The following is a 21,141-nucleotide window of genomic DNA, read 5'->3' on the forward strand; positions in this document are numbered from 1 at the left end:
TCGAGCACGGTTCTTCCTGTACAATTAAATGTCATCATGGAATCCAGTCAAGAAACCTTTGGTCGGCACTAAAAGCCCTCCTGATGAGCCAGGTTTCCACCAGTTGCTAAACCCCAAAAAGAGATAACATGCTAATGCAGGCAGAGCAAGCGTTACAGATACTGTTCCCCACTTAGCTACATTCACATGTAATATGGGTGAACACAAAGGACAAGGATTCCAGTGGTTGAGCAGAAAGGCATCAAATGAGGGTCTGGGGAGTGCAAAAGAGCTTCTCTCCCCCCACTCACATACTCTGTTTATCTAAAGGAGCACACTTCATCTGTCTTAATGGCTCACTGCATCTTATCTTACTCATGTGAGTGCCTGCAATCTAATCAACCAATCTTACAGGAGGGGGAAAAAAACAGCCATTCAAAGCTTTTTTTAAAAAAAAATCTTTTAAAAGGAAGTAGATTGAATTAGAAGCACAAGATTCAGCAGAAGCTGTTAATCTTCATTATCTGCAACATGTCACTCCCATCACTGTTACTACTAGACTTCAATAAAAAGTCTGGCCATTTTCACTACTTCATTGTGCAGATGCATCATGCAGTCTGTAAATCAGAGCTTAAGAACAAGGACACTGGTCCATCACCTATTTTCCCCACAAGCTGTCACCAGACTTGTGGCACCTTAATGACCAACACATTTTGAATCTTTAAGGTGCCATGAGACTCTTGATCATTTTTGTTATGACAACCTAACACAGCGCTGCCCTCCTGGAAATCGTTACACATCCTTAGCTTGAAAATGCATGAAGAGCTTCAGCTTTACCCAGAAGATCATTTCCAACTCATAACTGATGAAATAAGTAAACGTTATTGATTGTCTTGTTTTAAGAGGACAGAGGGTGAAAGGAAGGGTAGATGGACATTTCAGTGAAGGATCTGGCTGCTCTAGCTGGAGAAAAAGCACTTCCATCACACCATGACATTAAATATATCTTATATTTAAGATATATATTTGTATGCATATTATGCCAGGATATGCATTTTTGTACACATTACTTGGAGGGGAAAACTGCACTGCAAAGTCCATGTGAGTGACACGTGGGTGGTCTCACCCACCTGGGTTTGTTTATCGTTTCTGAAAGCATGGATTAGGTAGGTTCACCTTTAAGTGTGAACTGAACTGAATTTCTCCCTTACCTGTATATCATGAACAAAACCCAGAAACCTTCTTAGTAACCCTAGATGTGCTGGGAGCTCTTTCTACAACCAAAAAGGGCTCCTTGTCTCATCCCATTCTGGACTGGCAACCCAGCTGGCTGCAATGTGAAGCGTGGCAAACTGACACAAGCAAACTTCCCCCTCCATACTGAGGTTAAGGAGGTGTGATGTAGCTGGAGAACTGATGACAGAGAAAGGAGTTGGAGAGGTGTGTGTGACTCTGGACTAGCACTGGGGTCCATTTCCAATTGTCGGATTCGCCATAGGATTAATTATCTTTTCTGATATTCTCCATCTTTGCTGAGAGAATTTTGAAGTAGCAACTCTCCGTGCCTTGTTTCCAATTTATTATTTTTTTCCCTGATATGGTTTTAAAAAAAAATTGCTTAGAAATCATTGATAGTGGGAGTGATACTTTTATCAATCTACTTTCTATGTGAGCTCTGCAAATGTGTATTCCCTTTCACTGATGTCAATGAAGTGTTGATTGTAACTGAAAGACAGAAAGAAGCAGGGGGGAAAGAGGTGTTGATTGTAAGCAGCCTTAATCTGTCTGCTCTGCAATGCACTTGAAAAGGAATGTAAACAGGCAATCATTACAGAGTTCAGAGTAAAGATAGCTACCAGTGCAGACTTGTGAATAAATAGCAATTATAATATTGATAATTCTCTGCAAAGGAAAAATAAGTACTGGAGGAGATCAGAAAAATGAAAAGATATTGGAGGAAAAAGGAATCGGATTGTTAACGACCACCAAGCGGCCAGACTTAAAAATGAAACATAAAAAAGGAGAGGATTCCATCTCTACCCTGGATCCATCCTGAGCTGCTGAACAAAGCAAAGTGCTAACTAAGGCTGTGACTAAGACTTGTGAGGTGTGGCAGAATCCTTTGCCAACCCTTTTCTCCCACCCTTGGTATATTGTTCTGCATCCCAGAGGTGGCTGTACGGCACATATAGCCTGTAATTTGCAAATCATTCTGGTCTGAAGCACCCTCTAATATGCAAGGTATTCTTGGAAACACTTTGTTGCCCTGTAATCTGTGGTCAGGACACATTAGAGGTCAAGCCAAGCTTACAATGTTGTAAGACAAATTGGGTTTGTAAAACCAGAATCCTCCCCCACATTCCCTCCATGGTATTAGTCCCTAAATGCTACTTAGGGTGTCCATGTACACATCACCAAAAAAGAAGAAGTGCTTCTTCATCATCTTTTTTTTCTAAGACAAAACTGGACCCAGATTTGTATATGCTGATTCATATGTGTAGATGCAAGTTTAGAAATAATTACCATAATATAAAGATATATATCATTCATCTCACCATAGTGGTAAAGACTGTGAACAGGTGATCTGTGTGCCTGCTCATTCTGCTGTTCAGGTATAAACTATTAGTGGGCAATTTCAAGGCCCATTTTATTCTTCCTTCTTATGAACTTCTGTCTTTCAACCATACTTGGCTCAGACAGCTCTTCAAACAGAGGGTTGTCCTCTGCAAAGGAGGGCACATGGGCCACCCAGATCCACTTTGAGCTCATGTGATTTTGGCACTGCTTCCCCCACCCCTTTCCTTTGTCGCTATGCATATGTATCTGGGGAGTGTTTCAGCCTCTTCTTGAACATGGCCAGCATCTGTTTCTACCTCTGTATCACCCTGTTTCAGGGGTGGTGAACCTCTGGCCTCCAGGCCAATCATGATGCTTCAGGGGGTCCCATGTGGCCCCTGAGGCCATTTCACTCAAACCATGCACACTAATGACATCAGCTGATGGGCAAGGGACAGGGCTTAATCCGGCATTGGCTACTCAATCCTGCTCCCAGGAGGGAACAAGATCACAGCAAGATTTAATCCCTGCTCATCAGCTAAGCAGGGATTAAAGCTCTGTGTAAAAATGCCCTTTGAAACAGCTCCTGCATACGCGTGAGGTACTTCAAAGAGGCTTTTGCAAAGGCTTTAAGACAGCTCCTGTTTGCTCAAACGGGAGCACAGGAGCCGCCTTAAAGTCTTTTCCAAGTCTCCCCACGCTATCCTTTAAGTCTTAAAAGAGGGAAGACTTGAAAGAGGCTTTTCTATGTATCCCATCCCCCTTTAAATCCCTGATTGCAAAGGCTTAAGGGAAGCACAAGGGATTTTGATAGGTGGGTTCCAGAGCTTGGAAAAGTTACTTTTTTGAACTACAACTCCCATCAGCCCCAGCCAGCATGGCCACTGGATTGGGCTGATGGGAGTTGTAGTTCAAAAAAGTAACTTTTCCAAGCTCTGGCTGGGTTCCCCTACCCACCAATCACAGGATGTCATGATGACACCATGTGAGTGACAAGTGGATCACCCTACCCACCTGTCAAATTTGGCCTGCAAGGCAGATCCTGATAAGGATCTGGCCCATGGAGCCCACCCCTGCTCTATTTAAAGACTAATTTTAAAAAACAGGCTGCAGTTCTTTACACACATACCTTGGAGTAGGTCCCATTGAACTCAGTGGGTCTTCATAGGACTGAACTGCTATCAGTCACTTTGCTGTTCATAAAATTTTGAGCTTAACTGCACCTCATCTCTCACTAAGATCATCTGAAACCATCCTGCAATGGCCAGGATGAGAACCCAAGGGGCAATGTTTGAAGACATCCTGATCTGGATTTAAAGGGGTAGAATCCAGGGTTAAAACCATATGCTCCCATATCACTGGGTGACCTTTAGGTGTGCCCTTAGCTAGGAGCTTACCAGACCAAGAAAACCTGGGTTGGTGGTGGAGCGACCTAGTTGGCGATGGAGTCATTTTGTGACTGAGCTTCTGGTTTCTGGGGTATGGTGGTGTAGTGGCAAATTCAGAAGTGCGGGGTCCCTTCATGTTAGTCACAGCCATGTTCCCCCCTTTTTTTGCTATGGAGTTGAGAATGAGATCCTTGTTGGTGCCTTCTCCCACAACAACAGACATGCTTAGGAGCCAATAAGCATGAAAGGGAAGGCTATGTGTTAGCTACTAAGAAGAGTCTTCTCAGTGGCTGATTCACCTCCTTTCACTCTAATTGGCTCCAGTCAGCAGGAAAGGACAAGGAAGCATGTTAGAACACTCTTCTCAGTGACACTCCCCTTTCATGCTGATTGGCTCATAGGATGCTGGAGACAGAAGGACCCTGCTCTCAAAAAAGTAAGGGGTCTAAGACCCCCTGAGACCCCAGATGACTACACCCCTACTGAGGTATCAAGTCTGTTTCCTCATGGTGTCCTGCGGATTGCTCCACCTTAAACTGGGCTCTGAATATGTGGTCCCTCAAGCAGGCTTGCCAAATTCATGGAGGTGGCCCCTTGGTAGACTGCAGCGCTTTGCACACGGAGACACAGACTCTGCACTCTCCATGTCTTTGTAATTTAGATCTTCTGCACACTACCAGGGATGGGAGAGAAATTTGGCTTGATTTGCATTTTAAAGGGAACCTAATTCATACTTCCTGAAACAATATGCAAACTGAAATAGAAGTATGCTTTAAAATCTGCACTTTTCCGAACTTTTCAGTGCTGTTCGCCAACCAAACAATGTCTATATGCAGGGGACATGTGCACGCAAAGACACATGCTGGTGAAAACAAAATAAAAAATGCATTATACTGGGGAAAATTGTGAAGATTGTGTATACTAGACAAAACTGCACATATGTATATTAGGAGAGATACACACTAAAATGCTGATAAATTTTTGCCAGGACTTTTTTTTTAAAAAAAGGAATTAGTAAGCTGGTGTGGAAATGTGTGCTTAAGACTGCAAAAATGGGAAACTCAGAGAAGCCATAACTGACAGATTCAGACATCTCTACCCTCTCCACACACCCCATCCATAATCGATGGTCCCCTTTTGCTGGTAAAGAATAGCACAGAAATCATCATCTCTTCTGCAGTTGAGTAGAAATTCTTTAATACTCTCAGGCTCAGAGACATCTGGCCATGTTTCTTGGAGATTCATTCGATGTGACACTCAGTAGAAGGTCAATGGAAAAAAACTGTCAAACAGGAAGTGAGCCTGTCAATGTCAGCATACCAAACGCTGTGTGAGAAGCAAGTGGAGCAAACCACAAACCCTGCTCTCCGACCACCAGGCATTTGCAAACCAAGGCTCTATGACGCCAAAGGAGGCAACTCACAACATAACACATGCACTCAAAGAACATTCCTCAGTTTGGCCTTTTATTGCAGTGGGGTCCCCTTCCTTGCTGAGGAAAAAACTAAAGCTTCTCAAGTAGGCAACACAGTCATCTCTGCACAAACACATTTGGCAATGCTCAGACTTGCTGGAAAATCAATAGGGGCTGCACTGATGCAATGCATATGCATGCATGCTGTCATGTAACACATCAGTATCCCCTACCCATGTGGCTGAGCCTACAGTTCCTGCAAGGCATCAGAACATAAGAAGAACTCTGCTGGACCAGAGAAAAGGTCCATCTAGTCCAAGATCCTGTTTCTCACAGTGGCCACCCAGAAGCCCACAACTGGGATGTGAGCGCATTGACACTCTCCCACTGCTGCTCCCCAGCAAGACAATCAGTGTCACACTGGCTCTGAACCTGGAGGTCCCATCTATCTGTCGTGCCCAATAGACTTTGATAGACCTTTTTCTCTTCCTCCATGAATTTGTCCAGCCCTCTCATCAAACCACCTAAGCTAATTGCCGTCACTGCAACTTGTGGCCATGAGTTTCACAAATTAACAACATGCTGAGTGAAGAATACTTTCTCTTGCCTGTCCTGAATCTACTGCCAGTTGGTTTCATGCAGTGGTCCCAAGTTCCAGTATTTTTAGGGTGGAAGAAAAGCTTATCTCAGACCACTTTCTCTGCACCAGGCATGGCTTCATAAACCGCAGTCACCTTCTCCTCCCTTTAATCAGCTGAGCAACATTGTGGCAAGGGAGAGCTTCAGTGTGAACCAACTGTGCAACTTATGGGAGAGATGTAGCACACGCTTTGGATACGAAAAGATCCTAGGTTCAGTCACTGGCATTCTCCAGGTAGAGCTGGAAGACTTCAGTCTGGAACTGTCAAAATCTGCAGCCAATGAGTATAGACAAATTGTGCTAAATGATTCTTTCCTGCCTCACAGGAGGCAGTGACGGCCACCAACTTGGATTGCTTTAAAAGAGGATTCGACAAATTCATGGAGGATAAGACTACTAGCCATGATAGCTACGCGCTTTCTCCACTGTCAGAGGCAGTATTCCTCTGACTAACTACCAGTTGCTGGGAATCACAAGAGGGAAGAGCACTGTTGTGCTCATATTCTGCCTGCAGGGCCCATGGGTATCTGTGGCTGTGAGGACAGAGTGCTGGACTAGATGGGCTTTTGGCCTGACCCAGTAGCCAGGCTCTTTTTATGTTCTTGTGTAGAGGGTAGGCCTAGATTTAACAGGTTTAAGTTACAAGAGGCTAGATTTTGGATGCATTTGGGGAGAAACTTTTAAATGGTTTGACAATGGAACCAATTACTGGGGGTGGGCATGGGTTTGCCTTTGCTGGATGACTTCAAGCAGAGACTGGGCCACCATCTATTGAGGGTGTTCTGGCTCTGGATTTACTGCATCAAGCAGAGAGTTCAGGGCCGGCACCAAAGGACAGCCAGGTCAGGCCCTGGCCAAGGACCCCTGTGGCCCAGAGGGGCCCCTGAAGGGTCCCTCTTTAGGGTGCGAGGGTAGTGCTCCCATTCCACGATCTGCAGCAGCGATGACTCCCGACCCTGCCATAGATCACAGAGAGGGAGCTGCCAGCCCCCTCCTATAAACCACGTGGGCCTGCGATGCCTGCACACCCTACCTGCCATTCCTGTTGCAGTGAATGCTGTGTGTGCTGCGCATGCATATCTGCCATCAACCAAGATGGGGGCGGAGGCTCCCCTAAGGGACTGTTGCCCCTGCCGCCATCTTGGTTGATGGCAGACATGTGCGAGTGTAACATAGCATGCATGCATTCCATCAACCAAGATGGCAGTGGGGACATCAGCTCCTTAGGGAAGCCCGTGTCACCATCTTGGTTGACGGCATTCACATTGAGGTGATGGGAGAGGTAGGTGTGGCGTAATGGAGATTAGTGGATCTGATGTCAATCAGGCAATGAATCCACTCCAGGTTTTAGTCTGGACAGCTCCTTGAAAGTTCAAATTAGAACCCAAGGCAGATTCACTGCCTCACTGGCATTGGAGCCCCCACTCTCCATTGCAGGGTTGTGCTAAGTGATCTAAAAAGCCCCTGTTCCATCTCTAGGAGCCTGTTCCAAAGCTTCCTCTGTTCCTAGAGTATGCCCAGATTGGAGTCACATGGCAGCCCAGCCAATGGAGAAAGCAGAATATCTCAAAACTTCCACGCAAGCACATAGTAATCTCCTCTCCAACCTAAAGCAGCAATGGTAAAAAAAATAAAATGTCTAGGTTGACATAATATACGTAACACACCAGGGCAAAGGGATGCTCTGTACCTTGCCAGAAAACACATTTAAAAGACAGCTACATCTTCCATTTCAGAGGATGGGCCAATTACAATTCCTTCTGTGGAAAGACACTCTCCCCCCCGCCCCACCCCCCAGAATACACTGCAATTTGCAACTGCCGTTGTCAGTATTTTCTTCCCCATACAGCTGCTATTTCAATTGCAGAATCGTTATTCAGTGAACATTTGGTTCTCCCACCCCTTCAGCACTCTCCTGTTAGGCTCACTTCCAAACCAGATGCACACCAGCGCTCAGATGCACCCGCAGCCGCAGCAGAAGGACCTGGGAATTGCGTATTTGTGAGATAGACCAGTGAGTGATTTCATTTGTCACACTATCTGTCCAGGCTTTAGCTATCATAGGAACATAGGAAGCTGGCTTATACTGAGTCAGACCATTGGCCCATCTAGCTCAGCATTGTCTACACTGACTGGTAGCAGCTCACCAGGGTTTCAGACAGGGTTCTGTCTCCGCCCTACCTGGAGATGCTGGGAATTGAACCTGGGACCTTTTGCACGCAAAGCAGATGCACAACTACTGAGCAATCGCCCTTCCCAAGAGTATATATTAAAGAACAGAAGAAGAGTGCTCCTGAATCAAGCCAAAGGCTCATCTAGTTGAGCATCCTGCCCGTTATGGGAAACCTGCAAGCAGGACTTGAACGCGATAGCACTCTTCCCACTTGTGATTACCAGCAACTGGTATTCAGAGGCAGTTACATCCAAGAATCCCACAAGCAGGATGTGGTCCTCCACCACAGTTGCCCTGTCAACAACTTTTATTCAGTCTGAAAAAGGCAGTTCATAAGAGCATCAGAAGAGCCCCTACAGGATCAGGCCAAGGGCCCGTCTAGTCCAGCACTCCATTCTCAGTGGCTAGGAGCTCGTATGCAGAACCTGAGTGCAAAGAGCACTCTGCCCACCTGCGATTCCCAGCACCTGTTATTCCGAGGCTTATTGCCTCCGATAGTGGCAGTAGAACATAGCCATCATGGCTAGTAGTTACTGATATCCAGTACCCTCCATGATTTGTCTAATCATCTTTTAAATCCATTCAAGCTGATGGCCATCACTACACTTTCTGAAAGTGAATGTCATCGTTTAACTATATGCTGGGCTTAAAGCACAAGTCCCTTAAAAGAAAAAAAATAGTAATTGTACTTTTAGGGAAAGAAGAACAAATAATATAACGATACCAACAGTTATTATTAAAGAAACGCAAGGTTCTCTTTTCAGTATGGAATGATTAAGCATCATTTTCAAGATGGGTAGATGAACCAACAGAAACGATCTCGCTCAGAGGCTCAGAAATGGCAGCAGGTCAGGTGAGGGCAGCTTCTCACTGACCCTGCGCCTTTATACATAATAATAATAATAATAAATAATAAATTTAATTTATGTGTCGCCTATCTGGCCAATGGCCACTCTAGGCAACGTACATACAATAAATATGGCAGAATACAATATAAAAATACAGTGAAATATATAAATTATAAGAGCAAACAATACATAATAGGAGGCATTTAAAACAGAAGAATATTAAGCCTCCTCAGAAGTCCCGAAAGCCTGCTGAAAAAGCCAGGTCTTTAAGGCCTTGCGGAACATATTCAGGGAAGAGATGTGCCGAAGATCTTGTGGGAGGGAGTTCCAGAGGGTGGGGGCCGCCACTGAAAAGGCCTTCTCTCTAGTGCCCGCCAACCTAGCTGCTTTGGTTGGCGGGACTGAGAGAAGGCCTTGTGTGGCCGATCTTGTCAGGCGGCATGATTGGTGGCGTTGTAGGCGCTCCTTTAGATAAACTGGGCCGAGACCGTGTAGGGATTTAAAGGTTAAAACCAACACCTTGAATTGGGCCCGGAAAACAACTGGAAGCCAGTGTAGATCGAACAACATGAACCTAAAGCACACTGAGCCACTGAATACTGCTGGAAAGGGAGAGGAAGAAAGGGGATGAGGAGGAGAATCAGAAACACATCACACTGGACTGAAGCAGCCAGCTGTTGTTTTGGTCAACAGCTTCCTGGCAGGAGCTGTCTGAGCAGATAGAACTTGGAATCTCACAGTCCACAGACATTTCTAGCTCAGCATAGAGCCAGTTCCTGAATATACGTGCATGAGCACACATGTATGTGCACCATGGGGACAGTGAAGCCAACCCAATACTAGAAACAGGTTACGGCTCTGATGAAAAGCACTATAAAGCCAAGGTGAGGACCCGTGGACCCCCAGGTGTTGCCGAACTACAACTCCCATCACCCCTGACCATGGGCCATGCTGAGTGGGACTGACAGGATTTGGGACTCCCACAACATCTGGCAGGCCTGCTATAAAGCTTCTGTTCCCATCTTCCCTCAAAGGTTACATGAAAATTGTAGGGGAGAGGTCTCTGGGGGCGATTGCTGTTGCTGGAAGAGGAGGAATGCACAGTCTCTTCCCAAAGCTTCCAGGGAGAAATTTGTAAGTGGCCACAGGAGTTAGAAAAGCTGTCCAGTTCCTGCCCTTCAGGTCAACACCTACAGCAGCCAGGTAGGTGGCATTGGAGCAGAAGTGATGGGCAAGAGAAAGGCAGCTACCTTGCTTGACATTCACAACTCCTTTTGCAGCCCTATAGCGGTTAAGGTGCTGGACTATGACCCGGGAGACCAGGGTTCGAATCCCCACACAGCCATGAACTCACTGGGTGACCTTGGGCCAGTCACTGCCTCTCAGCCTCATGAAAATCCTATTCATAGGGTTGCCATAAGTCAGAATCGACTTGAAGGCAGTACATTTACCTATAGTGGTTAAGGCAGCCTTTCCCAACCAGTGTGCCTCCAGATGTTGTTGGACCACAACTCCCATCAGCCTCAACCAGCATTGCCAATGGTCAGGAAAGATGGAAATTGTAGTCCAGCAACATCTGGAGGCACACTGGTTGGGAAAGCCTGGGTTAAGGTGTTGGACTAGGACCTGGGAGACCAGGGTTCAAATCCCCACACAGCCATGCAGCTCACTGGGTGACGCTGGGCCAGTCACTGCCTCTCAGCCTCAGAGGAATGCAATGGTAAATCCCCTCTGAATACCACTTACCATGAAAACCCTATTCATAGGGTCACCATAAGTTGGAATCGACTTGAAAGCAGTCCATTTCCATTTGTCCTTACTTAAAAAGAAATTCCCACAGAGTTAAGTGGGACAGTTCTTCCTGGTACAAAGCAAGAATGACTACAATAATTACGAGTGTTTAGATGGTGCTTTAGGATGTTCAAAGTAGTTCACTGTTTTGCACATGCCAACTCTGTAAAGTAGGGCAGTATTATTAACCCCATTTCACATATGAGATGTTGAAGCTAAGAGAAACGGCTTGATCAAGTGTCGCTTTTAATAACTTCATTAGCCCTTACTTTTTTCTTTTTTTTAGGTAGATGCAATAAGGGGTGAACAATGTTAGCACTGGGCCCCACCACAGTTCTGATGCAAATCAGGCAGACCCATGCATGTTTTCTTGGGAGTAGGTTGCACTGCGTTCAATGGGGCTTACTCCCAGGTAAGTGTTCACAGGACTGTAGCAACAGCCACTATGCTAGCTCCATATGCTTAGCATTGCAGCCCAGATTTCTCTTTCTCTGCACTGCACTTGAAATTATTTCAACTTCACACATTTTTAACATATGTTTGTTCCTAATGGTAGAATAGACAAGTGTGTGTGTGTGTGTGTGTGTGAATTTTCCATCTGCAAAATATATAGTTTTTAAAGACAGAAAATCAACAAAACCAAAGAGAGCTGGCAAAGGGCATAGAAAAGCTAAGTGTTTTTTTAAAAAAGAAAGAAAGAAGAGAAATAAGGAGTGCAGCCTCTCCAATATTTATTGCAAGCTACTTAGGAGACCAAAATATGACTCACTTGTCTTTGGATAATAAATGGCATGGAGAACCATTCTAAATCCCAAGCCCAATTTTTCTTAAATGTGAAGTTTAAATTCAGCCGTCTGTTTGCAGATGCCACTGGAGGCTTTTGCTAAACAACAAGACTTTGTACTTGCGCCTGCTCCTCGCAAGACCACCCAAATCTCCTAGGAAAACACCTGACAAAGGGCATGTTTGGTCTCTCTCCCAGCTGCCTGCTCTCTCCTTCTTTCACCCCAAACGTCCTCTGCATTTTCTTATCAAAGAAGAAAGCCAGCCCTGTTGCCTTCAAGGTTCCTGTCAGCCGAAAAGTGGGCCAGTGAAGTGCCAACTGCAATTTAGGTTTGTGATTTTGCAGTACAGACAAGTGTCAACATTTGGCATACCAGTATCTTGATTCATTCATTCGCTTATTTATTATATTTATATCCCACCCTTCCTCCGAAGGGAGCCCAAAGAGGCAAACACAGCAGTGATTAAACAATACAATTGAAACTAAAAACTTATTTCAAACATCTAAAAACTAATGGTTTCAACAGGTTGCCACTAGACACAGTGGGTTGTATTCAGCTAAGTCCTATTCAGCGGAGAACCACTGAAATAAACAGACCTAAGTTTGCCTTGTCCATTACTTTCAATAAGTCTACTCTAGGTAGGACTAACATGCATCTTTCACCTTTCAGCCATTAGGTGCCTGCGTAAAGAAGAATGTTTTAAAAATCATCCTGAGTGTCAATAAAGAGGGAGACAGACACACCTCACCAGGGAGGGCATTCCACAAACATGGAACTGCTACTGAAAAAGCCCTGACAGGGGTCAACACCAACTGGAGAGCAACCAGCTTTTCCCCCTGTATAAACGTATGGATACAGTGAGAAGCAGGATTAATAGTTTATTACTGCCTTTGTGCGGTTAACAGTAAGGGGGGAAATCACCTCTTGAAAACAGAGTATGTTTACAGTTTCTTCATCATAGTCTCACAGATTTCCCCCAGGTATCAAAAGTTACTCATTAGATGAAACAGAGGAAAGTGGCATATTGAAATAACTCAAAACATGTGATCAAGGTCCAGTTCTGGCGCTCAAATCCATCAGCATCCTTTCTTCTATGCCAGTACTAGGACAATGCCTGGCCTTTTTCTGCCCATGATAATTCTGGGTGGTACATAAAAAAAAAAAAACATTGCATACTTCTAGTCATCATGGTGCCAGAGAGGACATGGAATATGGTCAACATGTGCTGAAGACATAGGAGAAAAATAGAAGAATACCCCCAAATCCATAACTCCCCTATCTACTCCTGTGTTTATCCCAGTATCATTATTGGGGTTGACTAACCCCACCCCACCAAAAAAACCCACCCCTTTCAACACTATCATAATTCTAACCATGTATGCTTAAATGGAAGTCCATCTGAATTCAATGGCTCTCAGGTAAGTGAGTACAAAATAACCCCAGCAAAGAAGCCAAATCACAAACTTCAGGTTAGGCAAAAGCCAGGTTTATTGATTAGTTTGGCCAGAGTGCAACATTCCTTCCCAGACTCAAGACTGTGAGCCAAATCCTTTTTCTGAAGACCAGTCCATTCTTCACAACCAGCAACTGAACATAAGAAGAGTCCTGTTGGGTCAGGCCAGTGGCCCATCTAGTCTAGCACTCTGTTCTCACAGTGGCCAATCAGACAGACATCCATTATAAGTCCACGAGCAGAATCTGAGTGCAACCGCACTCTCCTCATTTGTGATTCCCAGCAATAGTCAGACATAATAATTGTGGCTAATAGCCATTGATATTGACTCCATTACAAAGTGTTACACTGAAGGGTATTGAAAGACAATATGGACATTCTATCTGGGATATCATGCCTTTGCTAATAAGTGAGTCATGCCCGTTATAGCCTATTGAAGGCATGCCTGAAAATGTGTGGGTAACGCTGCTGAGATCAGACTTCAAAAGGGTGGGCTGAACGAGTCTTGGAGCAGTTGAGGCAGGGCCTATGTGTCCATCACCTCTCCCTCTCATGGTGAGCAGAAACAGAATTATGCAAAAGAAAAGATACTATGCAAACAGGCTTAAGTTATGCAGGTCAGAGAACTGAGTTTTTCCCATAGGATTTGGGTTACCATGGTGCACAGCATACACACACAGTCTTGATTCCATCTAAGATGCAATGAATTGTGCTGTGGTAGTCAACCTTCTATTAAAGGAGGGGAAAGGAGGAGATGGAATTCACAACCTTAGAGATGCTACGATAAGTAAAGAATCCTCTGTAACGTCACAGCGCTGTACTTCTTTCACAAGCACATTGCAGCAGCAACAGCACAAGCAGCCAAAAGCCCAAGACACTTGCACACCTGGATGGCTGCAGGTATTATAGCATTCAAAGAGACTCTCTGTATCAATGTCTGGCCGAAAAAAACTATGGAATACCTTGCACGTGTTGGCAGAAGTTATCGTCTCAGAATGACAACTCAGCAACAATATTACCCCTGATTGTTATCTGTATAGACCAGCTCAAGGAAATGAGTATCTTGATTTGCTTTAACTGTTTATACCTGAATAGGGAAACAAGCCTTCCCTAATCTGGAGATGTTTTGGAGACCAGCTAAATCTCCTTGACTGTCTGCTCTTGTAAAAAGCAACTCGCATTTGGCTTCTAATTATAAATGCCTACCCTTGTTAGATTTTCACAGCCCCATCAACGCATTAATTAACTTGTTCCCCAACATGACCTCATTGGAACATCTATTCTGAAGAACAGATTTTAAGGCAAGGGACTGGAGAGAGAGGATATTTGCTCCAGATTCCTTATTTCTAATCTTGACAGAAGTGTGCTTCAGCTGCGAATCTTCGAACACCAATGCACATATCTAGAAGTATCAGATATACAAGCTGTTATACACTCCATTGAAATCTGAAAAGATCTCGCTGGGATGTCAAAATTGGATAAGTACAGCCATGCAAATTGAAATCTTGTATCTCTGCAGTCAGCAATGACACGTTAGTGTATTCCCATTCAATCTGTGGAAGCCATTTCAGCCTTAACCAACCAATTCGCAAGTGCTGCATTTCAGCAATAGTTCTGAACATCTCTATCGAGCTCCGGATTGTTGACATGCATAAAGGAGTTGAAGTAGGACAATGGGGAAAAAATTAAATTCACAACTATGAGGGTATGAAGCAAGAGCATTGCTGGGGTGGATCCAAGGGGCACAAGCCCCAAATCTTTTCCCAAGAGCCCTAGGTATTTCTGGATAGATAATGAATCCAGTGTATATTGAATGTGGAGAGAGAGTGTGTTTTGGATTACTGAGTAGAATGTTAATTTGTGGAAATAAATTTATATAAGATGACCTTATCTAGAGATGATTTGAGGGGGTAATGAATGGGGATAACTGAATGGGAATTGAACAGATCTGGAGCAGGATCTGATAGTGAACTGGTGTGGGGTGCAAATTGATTGAAGAATTTATTTGAGATTATTTGGACGGGAAATTAGTTAGCCTACCTTCTATGAGATTTAAATTCTAAATATGCACATATATATATATAAATCAGCATATGAGAATTTGCAGGGGGGGTTACATTAAAGGTGCAGAATCTTTTAAATATCCAGCAATGCTCTGATACAAAGGCCATCAGGCAGTGCCACAGAGTTAGGGGTGGGAAGAGAATAATTCTTGGCTGTCTTTGAGCAAAACCAGCCAAGCACCGAGAAATGTCAAATATTTTATTCTGCCTTCCATATGGCTGGGTCCTAAAAAAATTGATGGCAGTGCCTAGGAATTTGTAACCGTTTTTCCAAGTCTCATTGAGCCACGTAAATCCACTGGCAGATTAAAAATAATCCCACTTTTAATATGCTGTTTAGAAACAGGACATTGGTGTGTGTGTGTTCACAACAGATCAACTACAAAAGGAAAGGCTAAGTACATTGAATCCTCTGCCCTGCCCCAACTTCTTCCTGGTTTAATTTTATCCTGTATCAAGTAATCCCACATATTAAACATGGCATCCAACACACAACCAAGCACATGGAGATTGCTTAAGAAAAGCACAGGCTCTCAGAATCATAGAATAGTAGAGTTGGGCCTATAAGGCCATCAAGTCCAACCCCCTGCTCAATGCAGGAATTCAAATCAAAGCATTCCTGACAGATGGCTGTCTTGGATTACAAAGATTTATGTTTCTGAATAATCCAGTCTGAACTACTTGATACTCATGGCCCTCATTCCTTCTTCAGTTACTAAAGTCCCTGGAGAAACTGCACACATGAAAATAATTTCCAAGCTAGCAAGCTGGCCATTTTTAAACTGAGCTCCTGTGCCTCTAGCAGGAGCCCATCGCACAGAAATTCAGACGGCAACCTTTTTCTTGATAAGTGATGTAAGTGATGTAGGAAACTTTAACTGCTTACATTCGGTGTGTCTGGCTGCTTAGTAAAAGGTGCTGGGGATTTTTGTTAAAGAGGGGTCACCCTTGCTAATACCCTGGAGAGTATAAAATCTGGGCAGCTACCTTTGCCCACTGAAGAGCCAGAACGATCCAGTGGATGAAGCAACTCCCCTATGAGGACAGGTTCCAGCACTTGGGGCTTTTTAGTTTAGAGAAAAGGTGAGTAAGAGGTGACATGATAGAAATACATAAAAGTATGCATGGCACGGATAGAGTAGATAGAGAGAAGTTTTTGTGCCTCTCACATAACGTTAGAACTCATGGACATCTAATGAAGCTGAATGTTGGAAGATTCAGGACAGACAAAAGAAAGTCCTTCTTCACACAGCACAGAGTTAAATTATGGAATTTGCTTCCACAAGAGGCAGTGATGGCCACCAACTTAGACAGCCTTAAAAGAGGACTGGATAAATGCACGGCAGATAAGGCTATCAATGGCTAATAATCATGATGGCTGCGCTATGCCACCATAGTCGGAGGCAATATGCTTCTGAAAACCAGTTGCCAGTGGAGGGGAGAGTGCTCTTGCACTCAGGTCTTGCTTGTGGGCTTCCCATGGCTGTCTCTTTGGCCACTATGAGAACAGGATGCTGGACTAGATGGGCCACTGGCTTGGTCCAGCAGGCTCTTCTTATGTTCTTATGAAGAGCAACCCCAGCCTGCCCCGTGGGTGGGTGGGTGGATGGATGGATGGGAGGTGGACTAGGAGAAAGTCTGTAGCTGAATGGCAATGTGTGCCAGACTCAAAGCCCAGCATTTCCAGATAGGTTTGAGGAAAGACCCCGGTCTAAAACCCTAGAGGCTAGCCAACGTCCACCTAGGAAGCTGTCTTGTACCAAGTCAGAACATTGATCCACCTAGCTCAGTATGATCCACTCCAGTGGCAGACAGCATGGTGTCCTCCATTTGCTGTTGGGCTCCAACTCCCACCATCAGCTGCAGGCAGCATAGCCAATCAGGGATGCTAGGAGATGCAGGCCAGCAACATCTGGAGGGCACAATGTTGGCTGTCCTGAGGCAGACCATACTGGGTTAGATAGGCCAATGCTCTGACTTGGGTATGAGGCGGCTTCTCATGTGGATTGAGTCTGGATGTACATCTTTGCCTCCCCCCTCCCCGCTCATTCTCTGCATCCTGGGACAATCGCCTGCTAGCCAGACAGCATCCAGCAGAGTCACAGGACTACTGCCCCAAAGATGGGCCATAAGCAGTGATAAAACATCTGGTGTGAATGCAGAAGGGTCCCAGGTTCATTCCCTGGCATCTCTGGTAGGGATGGGAGAGACCAGCGATTCTGCAGGGCCAGTGTTTATTTATTTATTACATTTATATACTACCCCATAGCCAAAGCTCTCTGGGCGGTTTACAAAAAATAAAAACATTGAACATTAAAAACAAATATACAATTTTAAAAACCATACAAAGTTTAAAACCATAAAGCACAGATAAACAAGTTAAAAGACCTGGGGTCAGAGCTCAGCACATGCTGTTAGAATGCCTGGGAGAAAAGGAAAGTCTTGATCTGGCGCTGAAAAGATAACAACTTTGTCAGGGAGATAATTCCATAATGTGGGGGCCACCACTGAAAAGGCCCTTTCCCTAGTGTTCTAGTGTAGAACTAGAAGAGCCAATGGGTCCGACTCTGTATAAGGCCTAGTATCGGGGTAGCAAATTCAGAAATGCAGGGTCCTTTCATTATAGTTACAACCACGCCCCCTCCCTTTTTCTTTTTCCTTGTCTTTCCTTTTTCTTCCTTTTTGCTGCTGGGTCGAGAATTAGACCCTTGTTCATTCTTCTCCCACAACAGACATCCCTATGAGCCACTCCCCATGAAAAGGGAGAGTGTTGGCTACTGAGAAGAGTCCTCTCACCAGCTGACTCACTTCCTTTCATCCTGATTGGCTCCAATCAGCAGGAAAGGACAAGGAAGCAGGTTAGAAGCCTCTTCTCACTGGCTAACACACACTCCTTTCATAATGGTTGGCTCACAGGATGCTGGAGACATAGGGGCCCTGCTCCCAAGAAAGTAAAGGGTCTAAGATCCCCCGAGTCCCTAGATGACTACACCCTTGATAAGGCAGCCGCCTGCATTCCTACCCCGGCTTCCTTCCTTCCCAAGATCACGCAGCAGAAGCCTGTAGCCTTGAAGATGCGCTGCTTGCGTTCTCCCCAGGAGGAGCCAAATCGCAGCATATATCCGGAAGAACAGCGGCTTCATGACAAGAGGCCTTGCAAAGTCGCCCAGGTCCTCTCTGAGAAGGCGGCTTGCCTTGATTGCCACCTCGCCTTTGCGTTTGCAAGCTGCTACTTAAAAGCCGCACATGCCGAGAGCATTAAAAAAAAGGGGGGGGGGAAGGCAGCAGGTCTGGTGTGTGTGTGAGAGAAAGACAGAGCGCGATCGGGCTTTGCCTCTGCTGCAGATCGGGATGGAGAAGCCGATGCCCACATATATGCGCGCGGGCGACGGCAGCAGCGCCCCTGTCAACGCCGTCGGGACGCCTTCAGAAGAGCAGCACCAGCAAGCTGCCGGCGACAGCCCTGTGCGCGCGAAAGCGGCGACCTGCCATCCCACGACCCCGCCGCTCCCCCGCCATCGCAGCAGCGCAAGCCAGAGGCAGCAATGGCCACACACAGATTAATCAGCACAAAGAGCCACCAACGGGCTTGGCAACCCCCTGCAGTCGTCCTCGCCGCCACTCGCACTGTCAGCTGCTCTTCGCATTCCTCTCCGGGTGGAAATGTGGGCCGGGATTTTTAAAAAATTAATTAATTACGCCTATTTGGCTCCTCTTCGAGCCTTCCGGGAGGAGCATGACTCAACCTCTCTCTCCCCCCCGCGCCCGCTCCCCGAAACGCACAAAACAAGAGGTCGGGCTAAGCAGCGCAAAGGCAAACCTCCCTCCCTGCACGCACCGCCCTCCCCCCCGCTCGCCCATCCCCGGTTCCATCCGCGACGCCCGCCGCTCCTTCCCCGGCCTAACTCACGCTCTGGCTTTGGGAAACCCCATGGAGAGGAGGACGTCCAGCGAGGAGCCGTGCTTGATCGTCCCCGCCCGGGGCTGCCTGTTTCTCCTGGGGGTGACTTTGCTGTACAGGTCTTCCTTGGCAGCCATGGTGCACGGCGTCGGGGGCTGGCGTCGGGGGCGTCGGTGCGGCGCGATCATCCGGCCATCACACGGCAACGCGCGCCGAGCGGGCGGGCGGGCAGGCGAAACAGCAACCGCTCCGCGTAACCACACGCTCCAAGCGAGGGCGGCGCGGCGGCGACGGCGGCGGCTGGCGCAGAGGAAAGGGCTTGCTCAGCTAGTGATCGGGCGGCGGCTTCCTGGGGAGGCTGCGAGGAGCTGTCTTTCCCAAGTCACTCCTCCACCTCCGCCTCTCCTCGCTTCTGGGTTTGCCTGTGCAAAGGTGCTGGTGGGTGCGGGTGCGGGTGCTGCTGGTGCTGCTGCTGCTGCTGCCGTCGCCGCCGGCTGCCCTCTCCTCTTGCCGCCGCACGTGCGCCCCGAAGGCGAGCCATCCAATCCACGCGAGCCCTCCCCTTTCGCAAGAGGCTTCTGCTGTCGTTGGATCTCGCAGTCGGGATTTTCTGAATGGATCAAAGAGAAGCAGATATATAGATATCTTGGAATGGGCAGGCGCGAGAGCTCTCTGTCTTTCCCCTCTCTCCTTCGTCCTCCTCCCCTTGCCCAAAAAAGGAGCCCCGCCCCCTCTTTTAAAGAGACAGTCGCATTCCCGGCCACTGAAGCAGGCGCCGGTGAGTCTCTCTTAAGCCCGTTTGAAGTCCTGACGACCCTTCGTTTGATCGGTGGGGGTGGGGGGACGGGGGACTGGATATAGCTAGGCCCAGAACCCGTTTCTAATATTAGCACCACTAACCAGTAATGTAGTGACAAATTCAGAAGTGCAGGGTCCCTTCACGTCAGTCATAGCCACATTCCCTCCCCTCGCCTTTCTTTTTCTTTTGCTGCTGGGTTGAGAATGAGATCCTTGTTAATGCTTTCTCCCACAACAACATACATTCCTAGGGGCAAATCAGCGGGAAAGAGTAGAGTGTTAGCTACTGAAAAGAGTCTTCTCAGTGGCTGACTCATCTCCTCTGGTTGACTCCAATCTGACTGTCACTCTGATTGGCTCCAGTCAGCAGGAAAGGACAAGGAAGCTCATCAGAAGACTCTTCTCAGTGGCTAACATGCTCCTCTTTCATGCTGATTGGCTCGTAGGATGCTGTAGACACAGGGATTCTGCTGAGACCTTGCTCCCAAAAAAGAAAGGAGTCTAAGACCCATTGAGACCACCCCCCCCAGCCCACAACACATGGGGGTAAAGAGAGACACAGGTGACAGTATTTAGTAGTTTGGGACAGGGAGTTGGTGGCTTATCCTTAAAGCCAAGCCTCTCATCCATCAAAAGAAGTCAGGTCCTGGGGCCAAGCAGTGCTTTGCCCCACTAGATGGAGCCATTAAGGACCAAGCCTGGATGAACACTTGAAAAACAGATATAAGCCCTTAAATGTGTTTGTGTCAGACCACACCAAGAGGTAGATTTATAACTGTATTTCAAATTTCCTGTGGCTTTGTGTGTGTGTGTGTGTGATATGTGAACAGATAAAAGTACTTTCTAAGTCCTCCGCCTGCCATTTCCCTTCCACCCCGACCACACAATTATACACATGTGGGAATGTTGCATGCATGTTATTATTTATTAAATTTATGTCCCTCCTTTCCTCCCAGAAGGAGCCAAGGGCAGCAAACAAAAACTAACAACACTCTAAAACATATTAAAAATAGACTCAAAATATATTAAGGCATCTTTAAAACATATTAAAACATCTTGAAAAAATCTTTTAAGCTCCCCTCCCTGCCTGGTTGGAAAGCCCTGTCCCTTTCACAAATGCAGAGTTCCATCACCTTCTCTGCAATCTGGTGAAACTGAGAAGGTTGAGGAAATCTCTGTCAGTTTCAACAACTGACAAGGCCAGCCTTGTCAATTTCAGCAGTGCCTACTCCTCTCCACCCCCCTTTTCTGCTCTTGAATAAAAAGGACAATGCTTTTTTCTCCAATATGACTAAAATTTAAGACAGACATGTATGGAGGGGGATCTTCTCAGTGGCTGAGCATCTGCTTTG

The 21,141-nt window shown here is 46.2% G+C and overlaps 1 protein-coding gene across 2 annotated transcripts in view; it reads right to left on the bottom strand.

The window, feature by feature from the left end:
- The window catches only part of UBASH3B (ubiquitin associated and SH3 domain containing B), a 94,958-nt gene extending 75,275 nt beyond the window's left edge, over window positions 1-19,683 (bottom strand). For both annotated transcript variants that reach the window (XM_061592839.1, XM_061592838.1), the window contains exon 1: window positions 19,001-19,683. In XM_061592839.1, coding sequence (XP_061448823.1) covers window positions 19,001-19,179 — 179 coding nt within the window. In that variant the 5' untranslated portion in view covers window positions 19,180-19,683. The remainder of the gene's footprint in view (window positions 1-19,000) is intronic.
- Between the last annotated feature and the right edge of the window lie 1,458 nt (window positions 19,684-21,141).

This window comes from Rhineura floridana, chromosome 12 (genome assembly GCF_030035675.1).
Source record: "Rhineura floridana isolate rRhiFlo1 chromosome 12, rRhiFlo1.hap2, whole genome shotgun sequence".
In the NCBI taxonomy this organism is placed as follows: domain Eukaryota; kingdom Metazoa; phylum Chordata; class Lepidosauria; order Squamata; family Rhineuridae; genus Rhineura; species Rhineura floridana.